Raw genomic sequence first — 24,954 nt, 5'->3', positions numbered from 1 at the left:
CCAAATAGTTTAAGGTGCTTTCCTTTACAGATCACTGATATCTAACCTCTGTACACATGGGTTTGATTCCCCAGGCTTGGCCAGCGTGGGTATGCGAGAAAGTTTACCAGTAACTTCCTGGGGCTCGGTGGTACTTCCCAGCATTTTTCTGGTTCTTCCTCCTCCATATATACTGGTTGTCCTGTATAGTCTATATAGTCTCTCTTGTGCTGAAAAAAAGGCATTAAACTCAAAACAACTATTGGCTAGCATGGTGGTATTAAATACTAAAACATCAGTTTTAGCTTTCTGTTGACTAGCATGGTGGTACTTAACATTGGAACATAAGTAGTATGATAACAAGCTGATTCTGGCCCACCCGTGTCTAGAAACCTTTTTTTAATTAAAATAACTGCTTCTGCTCAGACTAAAAATCAGGAAAAATCCATGAAAAAAGTGATAGGAAGCATGACCTTGTACAGTACATTCCCCCGTATACTCGGGGATTTTGTTGATTCTGGGCCACCCCAATCCAGAAACCTTTTTTCATCAGATAACGCCTGCTCCTAAGAAAAAAATCAAGAATTTTATGGTACCAAGACACCTCAATGGGTTTTTATTTCACCAGCAAATATAATATACAAAACAGTTTAAATAAAAAATTAAAGGGTAAATTTAACAATAAAATGGTATAACGGTATTTACAATCATGGATAGTAGAAATAATGGAAAATAAGATGGCACTACCAAAATCCTGGACATGTGACTTTCCTGATAGAAATATTAAGATGATATGTCTAAATATGACGAAGAAACAGATTATAGAATTTGAATCAATCAGAATGATGGCTTCTAGGCTTGGCAATTCCCGTAGAGGCAATTAATAAATCATCTGGTGGTTTTAATTATTTTCAGACATTTGATGAATCATTTTGGATTGTTTTCTGAGCAGATGATTTAAGATTGGAAGATTCGATGTCTGATCCTTTTACTGACATATTTGAACATGCATTAAGAAACCTTCCTGACAAAAAGAGACAACAGCTATATTGTTTTATAAACATAAATGAGCAATACGTGGAAAATAAATTTTTTTCATCTTATTGAATAATGACCCAGCGCAGGAGTATTTATACCAATAACGCCATAATGCTTATCATCATAATTATTTAGGCCGTTTTTGGTAATTTGATCTGTTACAATGATGTGCTTATGGGATCTAAAACCTCGTGTTATTGAATCAAATTTTTCACCTGATTTCCTATATAGCGCTTGTTTATAATACGCAAATCATATTTTGTTTTTGACATAATTGTTATTTAACCATTCCACTTTTTTTGTTTTATCATTTCCATCATTGTCAATATGGCATATATTTTACTATGCAGACTAACAAATTCAGAAACAGTTCCAAAGCCAAACTCATCCTTGAACTTTCCAATCACCTTCAGGTTGGTAGAATCATGAAAAGGATTATCGCGTGGAACATTGGAAAGATCAAATAATTCTCTGTTATCAAAAATGCCTTCGAAAACATATTTTTAATTCAATTTTAAATTTTGTTTAAATCATATTTTATTATTAATTGATATATATAAACAGTATAATGGTTATGAAGATGAAATACACTGATCTTATTACTGTAACAAAAATAATGAATGAATATCAGACCGTTACAGGAAAAACTGTAAGGTATACAAAGTCAAATGCTGACTTAGAATGTCTCAAAAATGATGTTGAAAAAGCGGTGTTAGAAAAACAAAAAACTTATTTCACGCAAGTACTTAAAGAAATGTAAAGTCCTCCTAGACTAAGACCAACAACTGCAAGAACTAAATTTACCAGAGACGAATTTGTTAAAAATTTAATGAGCGAGTATCAACAATTGTCTGGAAAAAAATTATCCAAAATCAAATGTTGAGCTTGATCGTTTACAAAAAAATGTTGATTCACTCAGACAAGAACAATTGCAATTGACATTGATTAATTCATCGTTTAAAGGATTTAATAAAACTTTTCAGTGGGTCCCTCAAAATACAAAAAGCAATTTGAAACAGATCAATTTTATATAACAGTCCAAGCTATAAAATAATTGTAGAGTTTCAGGTATTATTTAGACACGCTGTGGCTGTTGAAAAATTCTTTGAGCCTTACTTATCACTAAAACCTCATTGTTTTGTTAACTTTAAGAATATGATTATCTTGCTGATGAATACAAATCATTTGGTTCTGGATGGGTTTTAATTGAGATTTTAAAAAATATTGATTCAATTCCATAAATACAACCCTTTATGTATCAGTAATTTTGTTGAGCTCGCAGAAAAAAAATAAGAACACACAATGTTGCATAAATGTCATTTCAGATGATAAAAATCTGTTACCAGGTGGAATTAATGTATTTGGTGTTGATGATGATAATAGAATCTATCCAAGATGAATCTCAAAGAAAGCTAATACACCACTCGATAACTCGCGCACATTGGGGTCCAGAAACATCGACCGCACTATAAGTGAGGCGTGAGTTATTGAGGGACCTATAAAATAAGCCCAAAACCAATAAAGTGATTGACGACATAAAGGAAAAATAAGGGGGGGGGTAGGCAGATTATACTGTTGAATACTCACTTTATAATCATGCTGAGATTAACTGTGAATAAATATCTCTTAATAATGGTGTACTTTATTATTTCCTCATAGGGCAACATTAATTTCAGGATAAATTACAGTATATTGAGGCGATCATCGAAAACATTATTCCACGTGGTTTCCGTTCGCTTAACATGTGTACCACTTCACATATTGTGTACTACGTCAATAATTTTTATGTTGAATTGGATACATTCTAGTTTTATTGTTTGATCCAAATTAGACGTTTTTTTATGTACGAAAGATCAACTCTTTTCGAGAAACAGTGTCGATCGAACGATAGGTAGAAATATTTGAATGCGATAGAAGTAAAATGGAAAACAAAAAAACACGGGTTAATCAGTACTAACATATTTAATTGGTCTACAAATTTAAAACAGCGTAAATTAGAACAAGTTAATACTTGCCCTTTGTGCCGCGCTTGACAAATATCAATTCACTTTTTGAAAAAATCTGTTAATTTTTTTTTTGTGTTACTCCCTCAGATTTCTCAACTGCATGAGCTTTACGTAGTCAACATTTTGGGTCTCCAGCCACCTAATGGCAATATCAAAATATTTGATTGCTTCCTGTACAGAGGGGTGGGGGGGTGCAACATCTGCGTCTGCATCACTTTCAACACTTGTGTTACTCCAGTTAGAATCGTCTTCTGCTGCAATTTGTTCGTTATTGAATTAATTATTGTTTCATCTGACATGTATTTGGCTGTGGGGCAATCATTGTCAGCACAAATCCACTCCTCCATATCATCAATAGAAACGCCCATCTCAGGACCATGAGTCTGTACGAATTTCTCCCAAACAGCCTCGACATTAATGACATCAGTTTCACTGAAACCTTCAAAGTCACTATCATCGTCGCTGTCTCTGTTACTGTTTTGCTTTATGTCAAAGGCAGCTCCAAGACCCTTAATCCAGCACCCCAGGTCTCTTGTAATCGATTTTTTTTTTAATGCAACAAACACTTCCCCAAGTTGTTGATCAAAACAAAGCCGGCATGTAATTAGGTTCTCACAGAAGTACTCACAGGTTTCGATGTGACGGTCGATTGACTCTTTTCATGTTTTCAATGAACAGAATATGTTGTGATTATAATGTTTACACTGAAATGGAATTAAAGGATTAGAATGTGACTTTCACACAGGAAGACATTTAATTGGTGTTTATTTCATTCTCTGTTGCCACCTGTTAGCATTTACCAGAAGTTTTCATTGATTGCTATTTCACCAGACTGTTTATTTACAGTATACTGACAACTATTTATCATAAAAACTTACACAATATATGATATCTTTAAATAGAGGTCTCGCTAGGATTTTAAAACTGGGTCTTTCTGCCTCTGAATTCAATCACTAAATATCAGTACATTTTCTCACCCAGCCGCCAGGCAAAGCCTTTGAACTAGCCACCTAGCTATTGCATCATGTTCTTTTTTTTTTAATGTTCTTTTTTTTAATGTACTCTTACAAAATGGCAACATGTATGTACATCAAAGAGTCTTTCAGTCACTGAATTCTGTCATTGTAAATATCAGCACAGTTAACTGATCAACACATTTTCCCACAAAGCAGGTGGCTGAAACAGGACCGGCAAATCTTTGAATTTTCCCGCGCACCTATTACATACATACGGAGGACTCCCGCCTCAGTGATTTCCTGCGTCCCAGATCAAAAATTGGCATCCAGATACGCGTAATTAAGCGTTTTCGAGATCTCTGAAATTAATTCTTATTTAGAACTTGAAAATTTCAAAATATGGATGATATTTTTACGGGCATTAATCACCATTTTCGATGATAAAACGAGCAATGTATCAAGGTTTAATTTATCAGTTCTTATCATAATTTTTTCATGTTCAACATATTTTAAAGATATTTTAAATACATTTTCTCTGGAAAAAATCGAGAGCCAAGATGGACACCGCGTTATAAGCAGGATCACGAGTTATTCAGGCACGAGTTATCGAGGGAGCGGTGTAGTAAGATGATTAATCTGTTACTGTAAAAAAAGAACATTATGCATTGATAAATTTTTTTAATGGGTTAGCAGATAAACAGTTTAACAAACACAAAGAAAAAAGTATTTTTGTTATTGTTGTTCATGGGGTTTTACCAATAAAGAATTTCTCCTGAGGCATAATAATTATTGTATTTATCAACAACGCACAACAATGCCAAAAAAGAAGACAAAATACTGAAATTCACCAACTATAAGAAGTTCATGATACCATTCACGATCATGTATGAGTTTTAGTCCATTCAAGAGTTAATTCCTGAAGAAACTAATTTTACTGGATTACGAATAACCACGCACATACATAAACAGATTCCAGTCTCTGTTGCTTATAAAATTACTTGTATGATTAATCCTGCGCTGACTGAGCCTATTAAAATCTACGTCCGAAAAAATAAAAATGAAAAAGAACCAGCTGTTTGGTTAATAAAAAAACCTTTTCAGTGAAGCAGCAAAAATATTTAAACGCCTTTCAAATCAGTTCTTATGAATCAATTAACTCCAGGGCAGCAGCAGGAGTTTGAAACAGCTGTATGCTATCACATTTGTGAAAAGCCATTTATAACTCTATTAACAAATGCAAATTCTGATGATAATAGAAAAGTTCATGATCACTGTCATATTACTAGAGAATTTAGAGGAGCCGTACATAATTGTTGTAACATAAAATTTCATGCATCGAAGTTCGTTCCTTGTGTTGTACATAATTTTAGAAGCTGTAATGGCCATTTCATCTTATCAGTGTTAGGTCATCCTGATATTATTAAATTGTGTGATAGTCACAAAATAGAGGGTATCCCAATCAACTCTGAAAAATTGATGTCGCTAACAGTTGGGCCACTTTGTTTTATTGATAGTCTGCAATTCATGAACTTTTCATTGAACTTGCTAGTGAAAAATTGCAAGGACTTTCCATCATTGGTGGGACATTTTGGTGAACGAGCAGAATTAATGAAGCAGAAAGGCATCTTCCCATATGAGTATTTAGATAACTTTGAATGACTTAATGAAACGTTACTGCCAGATCTTGATAAATTTTATTCATCACTAACAGTGGAAAATATAACTGATGATGAATATGATCAGACACATTGAGTCTGGTAAGAATTCGGTAGTAAGACTCTTGGTGATTATTTGGATTTATATTTAATGCAAGATGTTGTATTACTCAATGATATATTTCAGAGTTTTCGTCGAACAAGTATCGACAAATATAAATTAGATCCTTGTTGGTATTTCTCATCACCAGGGTTATCATGGGATGCATTACTCAAACTTACCAAAGCGGAATTAGGATTAATAACAGATCCTGATATGTACCATTTTATTGAAAGAGGAATTTGTGGCAGAATCAGCATTGTGATAAAAAAAACATGCACATGCTAATAACAAGTATTTATCTGTTTATGATCCTACTGAACCAACCAATATATTTTATACTTCGATAGAAAATAACCTGTTTGGGTGGGCAATGTCAGAATGAATGCTATATAGCTGTATTGGATGGGAAACTACAGACAATTTTTTCATAGAAGCGAAAAATATAACCGTGGATCTTTCTGATTAAGATTTTACTTATTCTGTTGAACTAGATCCTGAATCATTGGATGATTATCGTAATGACTATCCTTTCATGGCAGAAAAAATGATAGTACCAGATTCTTTATTGTCAAAAGAACAGTTATCACATCGGCAAGGAAAAACGTATTCAGTAGCTAAATTAGTCTTGAATTTGTTGAGTAAACATAATTATATTTGTCATTATAATTTGCTTAAACAGTCACTCGATAATGGACCTATTCTCCAAAAAATTCAACAGTTTTAAAATTGAAACAGTCATGGATGATGGCAGGTTATATCAAATTTAACACTAACGTGCGAACTGTAGCAAAAACAGATTTTGAAAAAGATTTTTTCATGTTGATGAATAATTCTATATACAGAAAGACAGTGGAGAATATTCGTATTGGGGTTGATAGTGAAGTCGTTAATAATCCAAAACGATGCAGCAAGTTAGTCACATCAGAAAAGTTTGCGTTATTAATACACATCAATGAAAATCTCGTTATGATTAAGAAGCATAAAAAGAATTTAGTACTTAATAAGCCAATCTGTTGGTGCATCTGTGTTAGAAATCTCAAAGTGGCTTATGTATGATCTTCAGTATGGTTTTGTGAAGAAAAAATGGCCAAGTGCAAAATTGTTGTTCACAGACACTGATTCATTCGCATATGATTATGTGTATCAAAATATATAAAATAATAGAGAAATATTGGATCTATTTGATGATCTTTCACCAAAGGCAGGATTTCAGGACTCAACAAATAAAAAAAGTAATCGTTAAGATCAAAGACAAATTTTGTTTTGAGCCAGTTATCGAATTTGTTGGACTTCAAAGCAAGATGTATTCAGTATTATGTTCAAATCCTAAGAAAATGATGCAGGCAAAAGGTGTTGAAAAAGTTGTGGTAAAGAAGAATTTTATTCATGATAACTTTTGACAGGTATTATTTAATGAAGAATGAAATCACATTGCAGAATTGACCACAATAAGATCATGTTGCCATGAAATCAAAATGGATAAAATAACCAAACAAGGATTAACTAATTTTGATGATAAACGATACTGTACTGATGGTATAAGCACACTTGCATTAGGGCATTATAAAACACATTTGTAAATAAGTTTTCAGTTTGTTTAGTAGTAGGGTGTAAGTTTATTTTATAGCTATATTTTGTATGAAGCAAGCCAACAGAATTAATTTTAGATGAAGTAAAAAAGAATGTTGTTGTAGGAGGTATCATTATAATAATCTTATTCTATATTTTCAAAACAATTTTGATTACTATAAGAAGGTCATTAAAATTCATCTTAGAAGGGTTAAAATGGCAAAAACAAGCTTGGATGGATGGAAGTATACATAACTGTACCCATAACCCCCTTGCATCCTACTACTTCATATTTGGCTTTCTGTTGACCAGATATAGTGGTACTTAACATTGGAACATCATATCTGGCTTTTTATTAACCAGTATGGTGGTACACAACATTGGAACATCAGGTTTGGTTTCTGTTGAACCACATGATGGTACACCTCTCCCTTGATAACTCACGCACAATGGGGTCCATAAACATAGACCGCACTATAAGCGAGGTGCGAGTTACCGAGGGACCTCCAAAAATTGAAAAAAAGTCGCTTTGACATCGAGAAAACCGTGGGGGTGGGTCGCATTAGGGAACTGGGCTGTTTAATGACTGAATCATCATTTTACAATCACGTCGATAATAATTCTTAAAAATGCGCTTTTTCTGATGAAGTTGTTCATTATTCTGTTTAAATAAATAAAAAATTCTTCAAAATATCCATTATATGAAAGATCGTTCCAACTAGTTTGAACCATTACATGTACGCGAAAAATCTGTGTATTACGTCACTGCTTTTTGTTTTCTTGATGAGTCTGGTTCCCGTAATGGTGTGTAATAATATCTTGCCAAATCGGTAGTCCATAATTTGGGAACCAGACTAGCTGATGATATACCACCAAACAAGATTCCTTTTGTTTTCTTCTCAAAAACATGCGACATTTATTTTGTGACACGTCTACGTAGAAACTCAATTTTTTATTGTTCAATTAGTACAGTGTTAATGTCGTGATTTCAGTGGAAGTAATAATGAAATTGCTTATCATCCCTGAGGATATCTCTAAATACCAGTTCAAGAATTCTCTGAAACTTGCTTGCCCACAATGGTCCGTATCTGTGAAACCAAGCTCTATATTTTACGAAGTATTCATTTTTTGCTTGGCTGCCTTGTTATTTTTTATCAGTTATGAAAGAGTCGATGAATTTAAGGTAGTTTCTGTTACATACACAAAAACGTTTATTACAGTGTTCAATTGATCAAATGAAGTGAGTTCACCCAACATACGACCGAGGCTGCTAGATTTTAAGTTAGTCCGATTTTTGTGCCATTTAACTTTTCTTTTATTCCACCTCCTTTTTTCTATTCAAAAGACATCATTAACGTGATAATACAAAGGAGGCCAGCTTTAAATTCAGTGCAATAATACAACAGATACTTCCGCAAGTCAGTTATCAAAACACAGTCGGCACTTAATTAGGTTCTCAGAGAAACGCTCACGGACATAGCTGTTACAGTAGATTGACATATTTTACGTTTAATTACAAGAGGACACATTGCATTTATGATGATTACACTTAAAAGGAACTAAAAGATGGATCTAGAACACAAATTTCAATTGATAAAAAAATTATTTAATTTGTATTTATTTATTAAAGTACTGCCTCCACGTGGCGTGACATTTTGATTGATCGAAATTTCCTTACATATCATTAATTGCGGTTTACTAGGAATGTCGTTTGGAAAGAAAATGTAAAAAATTGTATGAGCTATTTTTAAATTTGATATTTCATAGTGTTGACTAAAATTTACAGGTCCTATCTACCGTTTTCAACGATAAAATGAGTGGTATATCAAAGCTTTCATTACCAATTTTGATCGCGATTTTCTTCAAGTTCAACAAATAGGGATAAATTTTTTGGGTATTTTCAGGTTTAAAAAATGGGATCCACGGCTGACACCGCGTTATAAGCGGGTTCGCGAGTTATCAGGGTGCGAGTTATCAAGGGAGTGGTGTACTTAACACTGGAACATTAGATTTGGCTTTTTTTTAACCACACATTGGTACTTATTATTGGAACATAAGGTTTGGCTTTCTTTTGAACCAAATGATGATACTTAACATTGGAACATCAGGTTTGGCTTTCTTTTGAACCACATGATGGTACTTAACATTGGAACATCAGGTTTGACTTTCTTTTGAACCACATAATGGTACTTTACAATGGAACATCAGGTTTGGCTTTCTTTTGAACCACATAATGGTACTTTACAATGGGACATCAGGTTTGGCTTTCTTTTGAACCACATGATGGTACTTAACATTTCAACATCAGGTTTGGCTTTCTTTTGTTGTTGTTGTTGTTGTTGTGGAGTTTAACGCCATTTTTCAGCACACGATAGGCTATACATGGTGGCCAGTATCAGTGGTGGAGGAAGAACCCGGGAAAACCCCCGGAAAGAACCACCGACCCACGAGAAGCTACTGGCAAGCTTTCTCACATACCCACATTGGCTGAATCCTAGACTCGAACCGCCGCAGACAGAGGTGAGATGGCAGTGATCCATAACGAAGAGCGCTTTAGACCACTCAGCCACTCGGGGCCCCCGGCTTTCTTTTGAACCATATGATGGTACTTATTATTGGAACATCAGGTTTGGCTTTCTTTTGAACCACGTGATGGTACTTAACATTTCAACATCAGGTTTGGCTTTCTGTTGATCAGTATGGTGGTACTTTACAATGGAACGTCAGGTTTGGCTTTCTGTTGAACTTGTTACTTGACATTGCATCATCAGGTTTGGCTTTTTGTTTAAAAGTAGGGTGGTACTTTACAATGGAACATCACGTTTGGCTTTCTTTTGAACTTGTTACTTGACATTGCATCATCAGGATTGGCTTTCTGTTTAAAAGTAGGGTGGTACTTAACATTATTACAGTTTTACATTACATAACATCCTACTTTTCACTGAACTTTAATAGAAATTTCACTAGAGATAGAATATTGCTGCTTCATTATTATGTAACATATTGACAAGAGAATCTTTTATTTTATAAATATAGATTTGCTACCAGTTATGCTGCCCCTTTTAATGAGGTAATAAATGACTGTCACACATTTAAGGGATTAACCTTATATTGATCAACACGGATATGTTCAGTGTAAAATGCTCTTGTTTTCCATTTCTAGGTTCAATTTCCTATTTAGGACTAGAGAGAAATGGAGTCTGGAGGATATCACACCCTTTATCAGGTGAGAAAAAAAAACCACTTCTTACTTCCATCCCATTTTGGTCCTACCTGTAATTGGCAACACATTGGTATAATTCTTCTGATTACATTGATGGCGTCTAATTTTAAGGTGCTGTGTTTAAGGTTTGGAAAACCATGTATCTTTTGGATCATTTGCTGTATTCAACTAAAACTTTGCCAGACTTTTACTCTAAAGCTGAAGTTTTTACCCAGACATGCTGGTAAAGTTTATTTAGGTTGAACCATAGACATCTATTTTTTCATCTTTAGTGCAAGAAGGCTATCACTATAGTGGCCATAGGGTGCATACAAAATATCCCAGAAAATAAGGATAAAAGGTCCTTACAACTGATTTTAGACTGACTAAATTTAATGCACCCCATGTTGGCCTATTGAATCAAGTATTGTCTTTGTCAGAGAAGCATACAATGGTCAGTTTCACTGACCAACAAATGTTTTCATGATTTTTATTTTTATTAGCTTGGTCACAAATCAAAAGCACATGGTCAGCAATCATCAAAAGATCAAATCTTTAGGAAAACCCTGCTACATTTATATCCAAGCAGTTCACAAAGGGGATCATTTTAGACTTAAGTGTCCAAGCAGTTCACAAGGGGAATCATTGTAGACTTAAGTGTCCAAGCAGTTCACAAAGGGGATCATTGTAGACTTAAGTGTCAAAGCAGTTCACAAGGGGGATCATTGTAGACTTAAATATCCAAGCAGTTCACAAGGGGGATCATTGTAGACTTAAATATCCAAGCAGTTCACAAGGGGGATCATTGTAGACTTAAGTGTCCAAGCAGTTCACAAGGGGGATCATTGTAGACTTAAGTGTCCAAGCAGTTCACAAGGGGGATCATTGTAGACTTAAATGCCCAAGCAGGTCACAAGGGTATCATTATAGACTTAAGTGTCCAAGCAGTTCACAGGGAGGAAAATTGTAGACTTAAGTGTCCAAACAGTGCACAGGGATGAACATTGTAGACTTAAGTGTCCAAGCAGTGCACAGAGATGAACATTGTAGACTTAAGTGTCCAAGCAGTTCACAGGGAGGAACATTGTAGACTTAAGTGTCCAAAGTAAAATTCTAGAAGTTAATCAAGCATGAAAATTTAATTCCTGGTATGGAAGGCCAACAGTAGAAAAGCCAAAAACAAGAACAAATGTGTTTACGAGCTCATTCATTTCTATACAACTCCATTTTGGAACTGTTTGGAGCCTCACATTTCCATTTTTGGAATGAACACTGTGTCTGGATTCTAGGTGTCTTGCTTATATATAACAGCTAAAATTTGTCATCACTTTATTCAAATGTGCCAGAATATTATTTGCATTAAAATAGATTTGTCTTATTGTACATGAAATTTCCATAACACTGGTCAAAACTGGTCAAAGCTTAATAAAAATTTTATCCAACAACTGGGTATGAATCAGCACTTAAGTTAATTGCAAAATATGCAAGCTGGAATCTTATTTTTTTAAGTGCTAAATTTTCTTGTGATATACAGCAGTGGCTGAGTGGTCTAAAGCGCTCTCACCATCCTGGATCACTACCAGCTCACCTTTGTCTGTATGGGTTTGAGTCTCAGGCTCAGCTAACTTGGGTACATGAGAAAGCCTGCCAGTAGCTTCTCATGGGTCAGTGGTTCTTCCCGTGGGTTTCCAGAGTTCTTCCTCCACCAGTTATACTGGCTGCCATGTATAGCCTATCTTGTGCTGAAAAATGGCATTAAACCCTACAGCAACAACAACAACATAAATTAAATAAATACAAATACAGAATTCCAAGATGTAAAAAAACTTTATTTTGGCATTTATTCTTTCACCGTGTGATATGCTATTTAGTGTGTACCTCAGTACTCTGGCCAAACTTATACCAATTAATAATATACAGTATTCTAGGGCACAGACATGTTTTCAAGGGGAAACACTATTTCTATTGTTCTGAACCATTACATTAAAAACCACAAATATGTGATATTATTGACCGCTCCATGGCCTAAGTGGTTATAGCATCTGCCTTGGATGTGGGAGGTCGCAGGTTCAAACTCCAGCTGAGTCATACCAAAGACATAAAAATGGTTCAGCAGCTGTCTCTCTTGGCACTCAGCATTAAGAGTTAGTGTTAGGACTTGTCAGCCTAGTGTCAGGATAATATGACTTGGTGGGACATGATACTTTGCTTATAAATCTCCAATGTATTAATTTGCTTATAAACCTCAACAGAGTAATACTTTGCTTATGAACCTTCAGAGTAATAATTTGCTTGTAAACCTCCACAGAGTAATAATCTGCTTATAAATTTCCAATGTATTAATTTGCTTATAAATCTCCACAGAGTTGTAATTTGCTGATGACCTCCACTGAGTATTAATTTGTTCATGATAGGGCTACAAAGGCATGGAAATTCACTCCAGGCTTGTATTAATTTTTTACAGGAATCACATAGATCAAACATAATGGCAGATCAAATAATAATTAAAGTGATACAAAGGCATGAAAATGTTTTGTTTTATTTTATGCTAAGCCATTAATTACTGGATTTCCCAAATGAAATAAATGTGATAATGCAAATGAGCCAAGTTCACATCTAATAATGTTAAAATCTTATTTTCCTCTATTTTATTTTTCTTAATGTGGGTTTTGTCTTGAATTAGGAAGGACAAATTATGTTACTAGTGATATTTTGTGTGTGAATATACATAAAACACCAGAACATAAGTGGTAAACAACTGACATTATGGCGAGGGTCTATTAAATTAAATTAAGAAATCTGCTTTCAGTCTGTTATAATATAGTGCTATGGAATACATTTGAGAATAAAATGAAAAGAAAATTTGCTGGCTCCAAGTGGATAATATATATGTTTAATCCCATGAGTGAAAAGCTATTGGCAGGTCTGTTAATGCCATGATAGTCAGAAAGTACTGGTGGTGCAACTTCATAGACAGTGGTTTAAGTAAGAGATCATTCATATGTACTTTAATAACCGATTAGCCAAGTGTTGTTGGTTGCATCGGCTTCCTTTGATGGTTAGCACTCAAACAAAAGCATGGCAAAAGTGATTAATCTTGACAGGTGTTTTATTTGTGTCAGAGATGGAAGTATTGTTTTAGTGTTGTTGGCTTCGTCGTCTTCGACCGATGTTATGAAATTTTCGCCTTACTTTAAGAAGTCTTATATTTTGTTACATTTTCTTGGCCAAAGAAACAGATATTCTCAGTAAACTATAAATAATTCTTTGATAAAATTTAATGTGTGAAAATGTCACTATTAATAAATAGCAATGAAACAATTTTTTTCCAGTGAAATGTGTGTTTTAGTCATATTTTTTAATTTGTTTCAGTGTAATCATCATAAATGTGACATGCCGTCTATTATTCAAATGTGTAAAATGCCAATCTACTGTTGTCTGCTGGTGTTTGTGTGAGAGCCTAATTAACTGGCAACTGTTTCAATCTCTGATTTGCGGACATATTTTATATTGTTACTTTCAATTAAAAGCAGTCCTGCTTTGTATTATTACATTGTCTTTTGTGTCAAATCAAATAAAAGATATGGAATTATCACCAAAAAAAGACTTAAAAAGGCATGCAAATCCGACCTGTAAAACAGATAGTGGTCATGATGATGTGTCAGGTCAACTCATTTCATGATGGGTCAGGTCAACTCATTTCATGATGTGTCAGGTCAACTCATTTCATGATGGGTCAGGTCAACTCATTTCATGATGTGTCAGGTCAACTCATTTCATGATGTGTCAGGTCAACTCATTTCATGATGCGTCAGGTCAACTCATTTCATTTGAAAGCTTGAACACTGTTAGAAATATTATTGTGTAAGTATGATGATGTGTCAGGTCAACTCTTTTCAATTGAATGCTTGAACACTGTTAGAAATATTATTGTGTAAGTAATAAATAAACTACCTTTTGTCATTCAGAAATATGATCAAAGATAGCAAGGCAACCAAGAGAAAGGAATACCCAGTGAATTCAAAGTTTTGTTTGATAGATATGGTTCATTATGGAGAAGCAAGTTCCAAAGTTTGTAGTGAACTGAAATTCCTGAATTTGTACTCAGAGATTTTCTCAAGTATGAGCAGAAGTTTCATTATTACTTGCAGTGAAATCAAAGCATGAATAATTCACTAATAAAACAATTTTTAAATTTCAGGTTTCAACAGTGACGGGTTTTTTCACAAAATAAATGTCTACTTTAGAAACAAAAGGAATGTTTTATTGTTCAAAAAGCAGTGATGTGATATACAGTGTTTTGTTGTATAGAACAATGCAAATGTGTCATTTTGTAAAACTTTTCTTGATGTCTGGCCAGGATTGTACCTTCTTCATTTTTCAGAGGACCCTTGGTATATAACATGCCATCACCTATAGTGCAATTTGTGTTTTTGGACTCCATTGTGTGCAAGCTATTGAGGGAGAGGTGTACTAAAAAAAAATCAAATTAGAGCCTTGAGCAAACATAATGTATTGTATCTGCGAAATTTTAATCGTAAAAGATCCTGATTAAAAGTAATGCAAATTATTTTAAAGGTTTAGCCTCGATATAGCCCCATTCTTCAGGTTTATATTTAACACTGTTTTTAAAATTAATCATTTAGCTCCACTTAAATGATGATAAATATGGACTGACAAAGATTTTCTTGTACTTATGGCTAATTGTTTACAGCGTACATGAGATGATATTATCATTTTAATAGGCTTACAGCATATGTGAGATGATTTTGTGGGGTTTTTTTTTTATAGGCTTACAGCCTACGAGATATGATTTTGTGTCTTTTTGATAGGCTTACAGCATACGTGAGATGTGTTTTTTTTATAGGCTTACAGCATATGTGAGATATGATTTTGTGGGGTTTTTTTTAATAGGCTTACAACATATGTGAGATGATTTTGTGTCTTTTTGATAGGCTTACAGCGTGAGATATGATTTTTTATATATAGGCTTATAGTGTATGTGAGATGATTTTGTGTCTTTTTGATAGGCTTACAGCGTATGTGAGATGTGATTTTGTGGTTTTTTTATAGGCTTACAACTTATGTGAGATATGATTTGTCATGAAGACTTTATGCAGAGCTATTGCCAAAAAGAAATACTATGATCGCTATACCCTTTATGTGTTGCTGCAAAAGAATTTATTGAAAATCTCATTATGTTAAATGTATAATTTTCAAGGAGCATTGTGATGTCATTTTTTTTTTTCACAATAGTGAGATGGAGGTATCAGATTTCAGATAACATCAGCACCACGGTTTTGATTCTGTGTGTAAATGCTGTATTCAGCTAAAACTTTAGATTAATATTACAGTATTTCTCTGTTTAATTATTATCTGACCACATGTACATTAGAATAAGCCATTACAAAAAGATAAATTAAATTCGTTACTGTTTGTATTCTGTGCAGACTATAATAATAGTATTTATGGGTAGAAAACTATTCTTGGATACCATAAACACCTCCACTGTTTCCACTTGGTGGCTACCTCTATCAGTTTAAGCTTTCTAAAAGGCCAAATTCTGTCTATCACTTCTTGAAATTCACTGGATTTCACAGGAAATATTAACTATTTGCTAACAAAGTTGGTATTGTTTATTAGGTCTTCTGGTCATATACCAGAAGAGCTTAAGTGATTGTTTTGTTGTTCGTTGTCAATCAGCCATTTGTCCAGTAGCATAAATTATCACTACTCCTCATGATGATGCCTGATGTATGGCATTTTCAATAGGTTTGTACCAATATGTTATTGCTGATATCTGTACCCATTCCTTGTGATGGCATGATGTTTGAAGATATGGCATTTTCAGTAGGTATTTACCAATATGCTACTATGGATAGCTGGCTGTACCCATTCCTTCTGATGGCATGATGTTTGAAGATATGGCATTTTCAGTATGTATTTACCAATATGTTACTACGGATAGCTAGCTGTACCCATTCCTTCTGATGGCATGATGTTTGAAGATATGGCATTTTCAGTAGGTATTTACCAATATGTTACTACGGATAGCTAGCTGTACCCATTCCTTCTGATGGCATGATGTTTGAAGATATGGCATTTTCATTAGGTACGTTACCAATATGCTACTTTGGATAGCTAGCTGTACCCATTCCTTCTGATGGCATGATGTTTGAAGATATGGCATTTTCAGTAGGTATGTACCAATATGCTACTACGGATAGCTAGCTGTACAATTTCCATCTGATGGCATGATCTATGCAGGGAAAATGGCATCTGCAGATGTGTTTAGTTCTCATATATTGTGATGTTTTTATTTTTTATCTTAAACAGATTGTATCAACAACTGATAAATAGTACATATTCCTAATAGTGCACATAGATAGAACAAGATGCATTAGCTGTGGAGGTTTTTAAAAAGGCGCCTTCATTTATCGTCATGCGCCGAGTGCATCTATTCAGCAGAATATGATAATAGGGGTGTTTTTAAATTGTATGATTCAGTCATTGAGTGCATATTTTAAAGAAAGGCGTAGATAAAAGGAAAATTAGATTTTCATTGTTTTGGGGGTTTAGCATATTCTGAAACAACACGTAAGTTCTTTGTTTTCTTAACACACACACAATACTATAAAGATAACATCATGGCAAGGCCAATCACCATGGTATATGTTACAATACAATACCCAGCCCTAATTTAATCTGTGTTTTGAGTTTATGTCTTAAATGCACTGAAAGACTTTGTCATGGTCGTCACAGGTTTTTCTTTCTGGTAGATTTGGGACATCAATTCCCAAGCTTCAGCACTTATTGGGTGGTTCATTCAAAGCTCTTCACGGATCAGATACGACTTTGAAGATATCAGCACATGGGATAAAAGCTGTAACTGCACTGAATCATTTCAAACTGACATTGTTGAAGTTTTGGGTTGGCATGCTCAGTTAATGTTTTCCTGTTCTTACCCTTTGGATTGAGCCTTGCAGAGAAGGAAGCCAAAAAGTAGTTGGGTCCAGTAGTGGTTGTCAAGACTTTCACCTGATATTGATGCCAGCACAAACTCGTCAAGGGCATTGGTTTAAAGATCTCACTGGATTCACGTGGAAATTTGTTCAGGAAAGGGAACTGCATGCATATCTTTTCCTTGTTTTCTGGCTTAGCTTGACAGCTTTTGAGTTGGTCAATTTAATTGTTTTTCCTAAGTGATGTTTCCTTTCTTATTTGAGGACTGGTATTAATCATCATACAAGGATCCCTATCATTACGTCCTTGACCAAAGTAGTGTTGAATGGCCTTGAATTACCTCCTCCTGTTACATATTCTCCTAGATGTAAATGTGATCAGGTAATGTATTCAACTAAGAAAGGAAATTTGAATTGTAAATTATGATCTTGAGAATACTTACCTGATTCAATTTTACTTAAGCCACACTTATTTCTCTGCAAATGTGAGCATTCTCACTGATGTATTACTGAAGCATAACTTAAACATCCAGTATACACGTAGCAAAATAGTGCAGATGGGAGATTATCATCATGATATCCCAAAGGAGTTTTTTCCCATGGATGCTATTATTATAGTCTAAACAGTATATTGATGAAAAAGATGCACTATTTTTCCACTTTTTTATTATTTTTTAGCGTACTGGATTTGGGATGTAGCAAGAGTTAAATCCAGAAGTAAATGTGATTGGTAGAAACATGATTTCTGATATTAATTTTCTTTCACTGATATGCCATTCATGAGCATGAGAGTGTAACCCTTGTTTAATATCAGTCCTTCAGTATATAATTTTAGATTTGTTAGATGTAATTTTCATGTTCCTTCAATCAGATTTTGCATTACACTTGAAGATGTGCTGAGATATTGATAATGTAATCATGCAATAATCATGCATAGTATATGGAAGTCGACATAGTCTGGGTTTATGTATTGAAAAAGTCTGTCTCATATGCAATGTTAAAAGCATGCACTTGAAATATTTATTATTAGGTTTGTTAGATCAAATCAACCTATGTGTGTATCATTTTTTGTTGATATTTTACATCATTATGGTGGTGTTTTAGACACCTATTTTTAGCTTTCAAGTTGCAATAAATTAATTTTTGTCATCACTATCTTCTTAAATCATGAAAATTAAAAGGTTGATTATAGATTTTACCAAATCTACCATTTTATGTGGATAATTAGCTGCATCTATTTAAATGTCTCATTTTTGTTTTGCTTGCAAAGCAGGCTTTGACAATTAAAATTTCAATTGATTAACTTTATATCAGTGTTCTTTGCCATCTTTACAATAATATAACTTGATATCTGTATTTTATCTAAAAGGCAGAAGTCTTTCCAGCCGATAGGTCATCATTACCATTTTCTAATGATCAGTTATTTGTGCAGTGTTTTTTTGGCAGGGTCCTTTTCTCATTTACCTCTGTACACATGGCACAGAACTGTGATAAGCTCATGCATCGAGTACAGTGAAGTGGTTACTTTGATCTACATGTATATTAGTATGGTTCAAGTGGCGTTCTTGCTATTGACAGTCCTATTTTATATCCCCCCCCAACCCAAAGGGGATGAAGACTTCAAGCTCTTTTATTGTAATGAAAACACATTTGAAAGCAAAGCTATCCAGGCAATATTGTCACATGGTCATCAATGTACAGTTTGCGGTTGAGATCAGAATGATTTCACTGATATTTAAATAGAAGCAGTAATATTTTCCTAACTAAATGGCTAGATGTACTAACAAATTATAATTTATTTAATATTTTGTGTGATTTAACAAGACAGTAATAGCAGAGATAACAGTAGTGTAATAATGGTGTGTGGGTATGTGTGATTTGGATTTTTAATGTAGCTTTAACAATTTTTCAATCATATCACTACAATGTCTGCAGTGTGGCAGTTTATAGTGATGTCTAGCACTGGGGCATCATGCTGCAGACAAGTAGCATGATGTCCCACCTAGTCAGATTATCCTGACACCAGGCCGACCAGTCCTAACACTAGCCTCTTAATGCTGAGCGCCAAGTGGGGCAGCTGTTAGTACCATTTTTATAAGTCTTTGGTATGACTCTGCCAGGGATTGAACCTACAACCTCCCGCATCAGAGGCAGCCACTCTAACCACTAGGCCACCAGAGCGGTCTGTAATAATGGCAAAAAGACATCCAAAATGATATCATAATAAATGTAAAGTCTATTATTTTTTTAATTAAAAAAGCAGATGCTAAATATTCACATTTCATCAAGAATACCTAATATTATGCATTTTATTTCCTAACAATAAATGCATACTGGATTAAAAATGAACCTGGACTAATATCAGCAACCATTCTGAAAGAGATTGTTTCATCAGTATGCATTCTTGTGTATTTTGCAGTGATCTTGCTACAGAAACAACCGATGTTAAGGCCCTGTTAACTAAGTATGCCAGAGCTTCAACACAGAATGGTATCAAGGTCTATAACTCCAGGAAGTCAGTCATGTGATATAAGCAGTGCAGATTTGACTTACAAAACATGAACTTTAGACATTGTTGATTTCAAGTGCCTCCAATTCATAATAATACTCCATAATAAATTTAGTTTGAAAAAGAGGGTGGTGTAATTCATTTTTGGATGACCATTAGGCTGAATGAGCTTATAGTATGGCTTTGTGTGTTTCCATACACATTTGATTGTTACTACTTCGAAGGCCATCTTTTTCATCAAGTTGTGATCAAACTTGGAATATAGGTTTATATCATCATTATTATCAGCTGAACTCAGATTTGAGCAAGATCTTTGAATAATAATGAGATAATCTTACATATTGATTGCTTGAGCTTGTTACTATTCTGGAGGCCAAACTTGATTTTATTTAAACTTGGAATGTGCGACTTTTCAGTCAGGATCTTGGATAGGTTCCATAATGAGCAAACACCATGCATATTAATGAGGTTATTTTGCATCTGATTGGTTGAGCACGTTACCACTTTAGAGTCTGTATTTCTGATCTGAAGTTGACAAGACATGGAATACATACCTATATCATCAAGAGCTGATAATGAGCCAGATCACTGCATATTAACAAAGTTATCTGATTAGCTGAGATTGTTATTGCTTTTGAATCCACATTTTTGGTCCGGTTTTAATTAAACTTGGCATGTGGGCTTATTTTATCAAGCCTTTGGATGAGTTTAATATCAAACAACAAGATTCATGTATAATAATGTGATGATACTGCATCTGATTGGCAGTGCTTGTTGGGACTCAGGAGGCCATAATTCTGATCAGGTTTTGGTCAAACTTGGAATAAAGGCTTATATGATCAGGATCTCTTAAGAATTTGGTAGTGAACAAGATCCACAAATATTAATGAGGTGATCTTGTATCTGATTGGCTGAACTTTTTACCTCTCTGGACACAACTAAAAGACTGGTTCCATTGGACAGATGTTAAAATAGAGATGGATAATTCTTTTGATCACAACCTTTATATAAAAACCTAAGACACCATAAGAGGACCAGAATGAGGATCAAAAGTTCATTTCCAGAACATTCCAAGCTTTAAAGAAGGTCAGGTAATACTTAAATACTGATAAAGAACATGACAAAAATCAGGTAGACCAGGAATTTCCAAGGTGAAAAGCAGTGTCCTGAACTCAGATCCAAGTAAACATATTTACGAATATTAACTTAAGCTTTAGTCTACAATCATGGATGTAAGTTAGCTGTGTAATATGTTGTTTACAAAATGACCCTTACAATCCACAATCATGGACAAGAGTTAAACACACAACATTGATATTGATATATATATATATATATATATATATATATATATATATATATATATATATATATATATATATATATATATATGTGTGTGTGTGTGTGTGTGTGTGTGTGTGTGTGTGTGTGTGTATATGTATGTGTGTATGTATATATGTGTGTGTGTGTGTATGTATATATATATATGTATGTGTGTATGTATATATATGTGTGTGTGTGTGTATATATATATATATATATATATATATATATATATATATATATATATATATATATATATATATATATCACCTGTCAACATGTTCAGTCCCTTATATATAATCATAAAGGAGACATTCAGTATATGTTCCTTGTGTACAATTCAGATAGTTTAAGGACCAAATAATAACTATTTTTAGAGGAACCTTCTCTTCTTGAATAGAAGGCTACACTTCTGGTTTGTTTCCTGCAGTGAAATATATTACATTTAATCCTGATTTCTAGTTATTATTTGTTCAAGTCCAGTGTAAACCAATAACCACCAATCAGAACTGTAGCTTATTCACCATGCAACACATTAAAAGCATTGCATCAATATTCCATCCAAATAGATGCAACGCAGTAGATAGGCTTCACACAAAAATGACTTTTTTTTACAGTACTTAAATCTTACATGGAAAACAAGTTTGGAATGTCTTCTTTTGCACTGATATATGTAATCTGAGACTAAACATGATGACAGGATAAAACAAATATTAGTGCAGAATTGGCAAGGGAGGGAGCCAGTTCCAATCTACATGAGTTATATCCACCAGGTCTTTGTGGAAGAGGGGTAGGTGTTTTCAGTAATTTAATTTTACTCTCACAGGCACTGTCAGAAATCAGTACATGTGGCCACAGCAGTTATTATGCATCTGCAATAAGTACAATACAATGGATTTGCTTGTTATTAGTCACCTTTGCTTCCACACTGTCTTGATCTCTGTAATATTATCCTTGAAGGAGAAAATAACACAATTTCATGTTTTGAAGATAACACCATAATGCCTTCCAAATGTAAATGATAACATTAAATAAGATGTTTTTGGGCATTCATGCAGTGCAAAATGTGGTATGGTGGCTGAAATGGGCCCTACATCACATGAAATAGCCTTGAAGTTGTAATTAAAATCAGACAACCAAATTTAAAAACAAAAATCTTTACAAGAATGAGAACGACATAGGAACAAATAGTAGGTCTATATTTATCTGTAATCTACATACTAGAAATACAACAAATCTGACAACACAAAATGGCACCACTCTACCACTAAGAGATCTAAAGATAAAAAAAACATAAAGTTCATGTGTATTGATAGTGCATAATATCATGGGCTGTGTATTGTGAATTGTATCAATATGTGGCTTAGGTGCACCATTTTACCCCTAGTTATAAGTGGGACCACATTATAATGGGGTATCATGCTTTTCATGAGAGCCATAAATATGACCCATGTTATTAGCAAGGCCATATTATAATGGGGTATCATGCTCTTCATGGGAGCCATTAAAGAGACCCATATTACTAGTGAGGTCACCTTATACTGGGGTGTGACACTGCAAGAGAGACATAAACTAGAATTGCCCTTATGTTAGCTATGAGCGCTGTTTATGAAGGCCATAATTTGACCTGCATTAAAAGCAAGGTCACCTTGTACTGCATATGATGCTGTTACATAATTTTGGCAGATTTTTTTTTACCCCCTTTCCCTCTCATCACATCCCATCACAATAACTCAGACCCACATCATATGTCACAAAGCTTTGTTCGCCCCCCCCCCCCCCCCCATTTAAAAAAAATAAAACTGGTTTGAAATCAGTTTGTATTAGGAAAAGACACAATAATACAACACTACATTCTGAATTATTTAATACTTAAATATCCTGATCCAGCCAGGTTTAGTTCTCTGGAAATCTATCCTAAAGAGAAAAATTTTGGTTAGGATAAGACTTAAAATGCAAGGTAGACATCTCATCTCATAAATTTATTTCTTAATGTTCTTGTCCTCCCATTGTGCTGGTATTGTTTTTGTAACATCATACTTTTCAAATCCCACCTACCCCCATCGTCACACAGGTTGGATCCCCAAACCCCCTCGATGCATGACATCATATGGATGGTCCCAAAAGTCATACATTTGACCTGCATTAGTAGTGAAGCCACCTTATACTGGTGTATGATGCTGTTAGGGAGCCATAAAGAAATCCGTGTTATATTAGTGAGGCCATTTTATACTGGGGTGATGCTGTTCATGGGAGCCAAACCAGTGGCATGCATTATGAGATGACCTGGGTATGATGCTGTCCAGCAAGCCATTTTGACCACCAATATAATGGAGGTTACTTAAATATGTTCCAACAAAGCTGTATCATGGCCACATAAGAATACACAAATTGGGAATTTTATATGAAACAATATTACAATGAATTCTCATTAGACAGGAACTCAATTAAGTGAAAAAGTTTTGTACCATATAGGAGAACTTTACTGTGAGGGACAGCTGTACTTTTTCATGACTGCAGCAAGCAAACTATCCTGAATCTCAAGCAGACTGTACAATATATACTGAAATGGGTTTTACTGATTAACACTCGGGACTCAGATCCAAAAAGCAGCCACAGAGGAGGTAAATTAAACACCATAAGCAGGTACATGCTCCAAACAATGCAAGGGAATATGCAGTCATGTCAAGTTTTGTATTTGTATACTCTCTGACATTTGATCGGTGGCTTGTGTGAACATTTGATTGGTGGCTTGTGTGACATTTCATTGGTGGCTTGTGTGACATTTCATTGGTAGTTTGTGTGACATTTCATTGGTGGCTTGTGTGACATCTGATTGGTGGCTTGTGTGACATTTGATTGGTGGCTTGTGACATTTCATTGGTAGCTGGTGTGATATTTGATTAGTGCTGCTTATTTGTATGTTGCTCAATTGTTTCTTTTATCCATCCATATTGATGGTAAAGGTTTTTTAAGAAACTTGCTGTCTGTATGGATATGAAAAAAGTGCAAAATAATAGGATTTTTAATATGAATCTGAATTCAGTCGCCTAGCAGACATCTACCTAAAGGCAGCAGTTGGCCCACAAATCTGAAATCAGTCACCTATCTGACATCTACCTAAAGGCAGCAGTTGGCCCAGAAATCTGAAATCAGTCACCTATCTGACGTCTACCTAAAGGCAGCAGTTGGCCCAGATATCTGACTTCAGTCACCTAGCTGACAGCTATTTAAAGACAGCAGTTGGCCCAGATATCTGACTTCAGTCACCTAGCTGACAGCTATTTAAAGACAGCAGTTGGCCCAGATATCTGACTTCAGTCACCTAGCTGACAGCTATTTAAAGACAGCAGTTGGCCCAGAAATCTGAATTAGTAGGATGCTTTTGTAAAAATAAAAATTTGAATTGCTGTTAATTGAATATGTTAAGAAAACAACTTTCTGTGTTTTGTCAAAGCATTTCTTATGTCTCAGTAAGAAGCAATATAAAGTTAATTTTTGTGATTTCTGATCCATTGTTTTTATATAAAATAAACCATAGATATAAATTTAATATAACTCCACCTGAATAATAATAATAATAATATCAATAAAATCACCAATTATCATAATTCTTAGCTGTCATTTTCACATACAAACAACCACTATTACT

At 34.4% G+C, this 24,954-nt stretch overlaps 1 protein-coding gene across 1 annotated transcript in view; it reads left to right on the top strand.

Moving 5' to 3' along the window:
• LOC149807164 (sister chromatid cohesion protein DCC1-like) overlaps nt 1-20,105 on the top strand; it is a 79,439-nt gene extending 59,334 nt beyond the window's left edge. Inside the window, exons 11-12 of the mRNA XM_089962947.1 lie at nt 10,470-10,532; nt 19,890-20,105. Of these exons, the coding sequence (XP_089819073.1) occupies nt 10,470-10,532; nt 19,890-19,998 (172 nt within the window). The 3' untranslated portion in view covers nt 19,999-20,105. The remainder of the gene's footprint in view (nt 1-10,469; nt 10,533-19,889) is intronic.
• Nucleotides 20,106-24,954: the final 4,849 nt, after the last annotated feature.

This window comes from Sinohyriopsis cumingii, chromosome 1 (assembly GCF_028554795.1).
Source record: "Sinohyriopsis cumingii isolate HCF-2022 chromosome 1, ASM2855479v2, whole genome shotgun sequence".
NCBI classification, from domain to species: domain Eukaryota; kingdom Metazoa; phylum Mollusca; class Bivalvia; order Unionida; family Unionidae; genus Sinohyriopsis; species Sinohyriopsis cumingii.
This window is presented reverse-complemented; position numbering and strand designations above follow the sequence as displayed.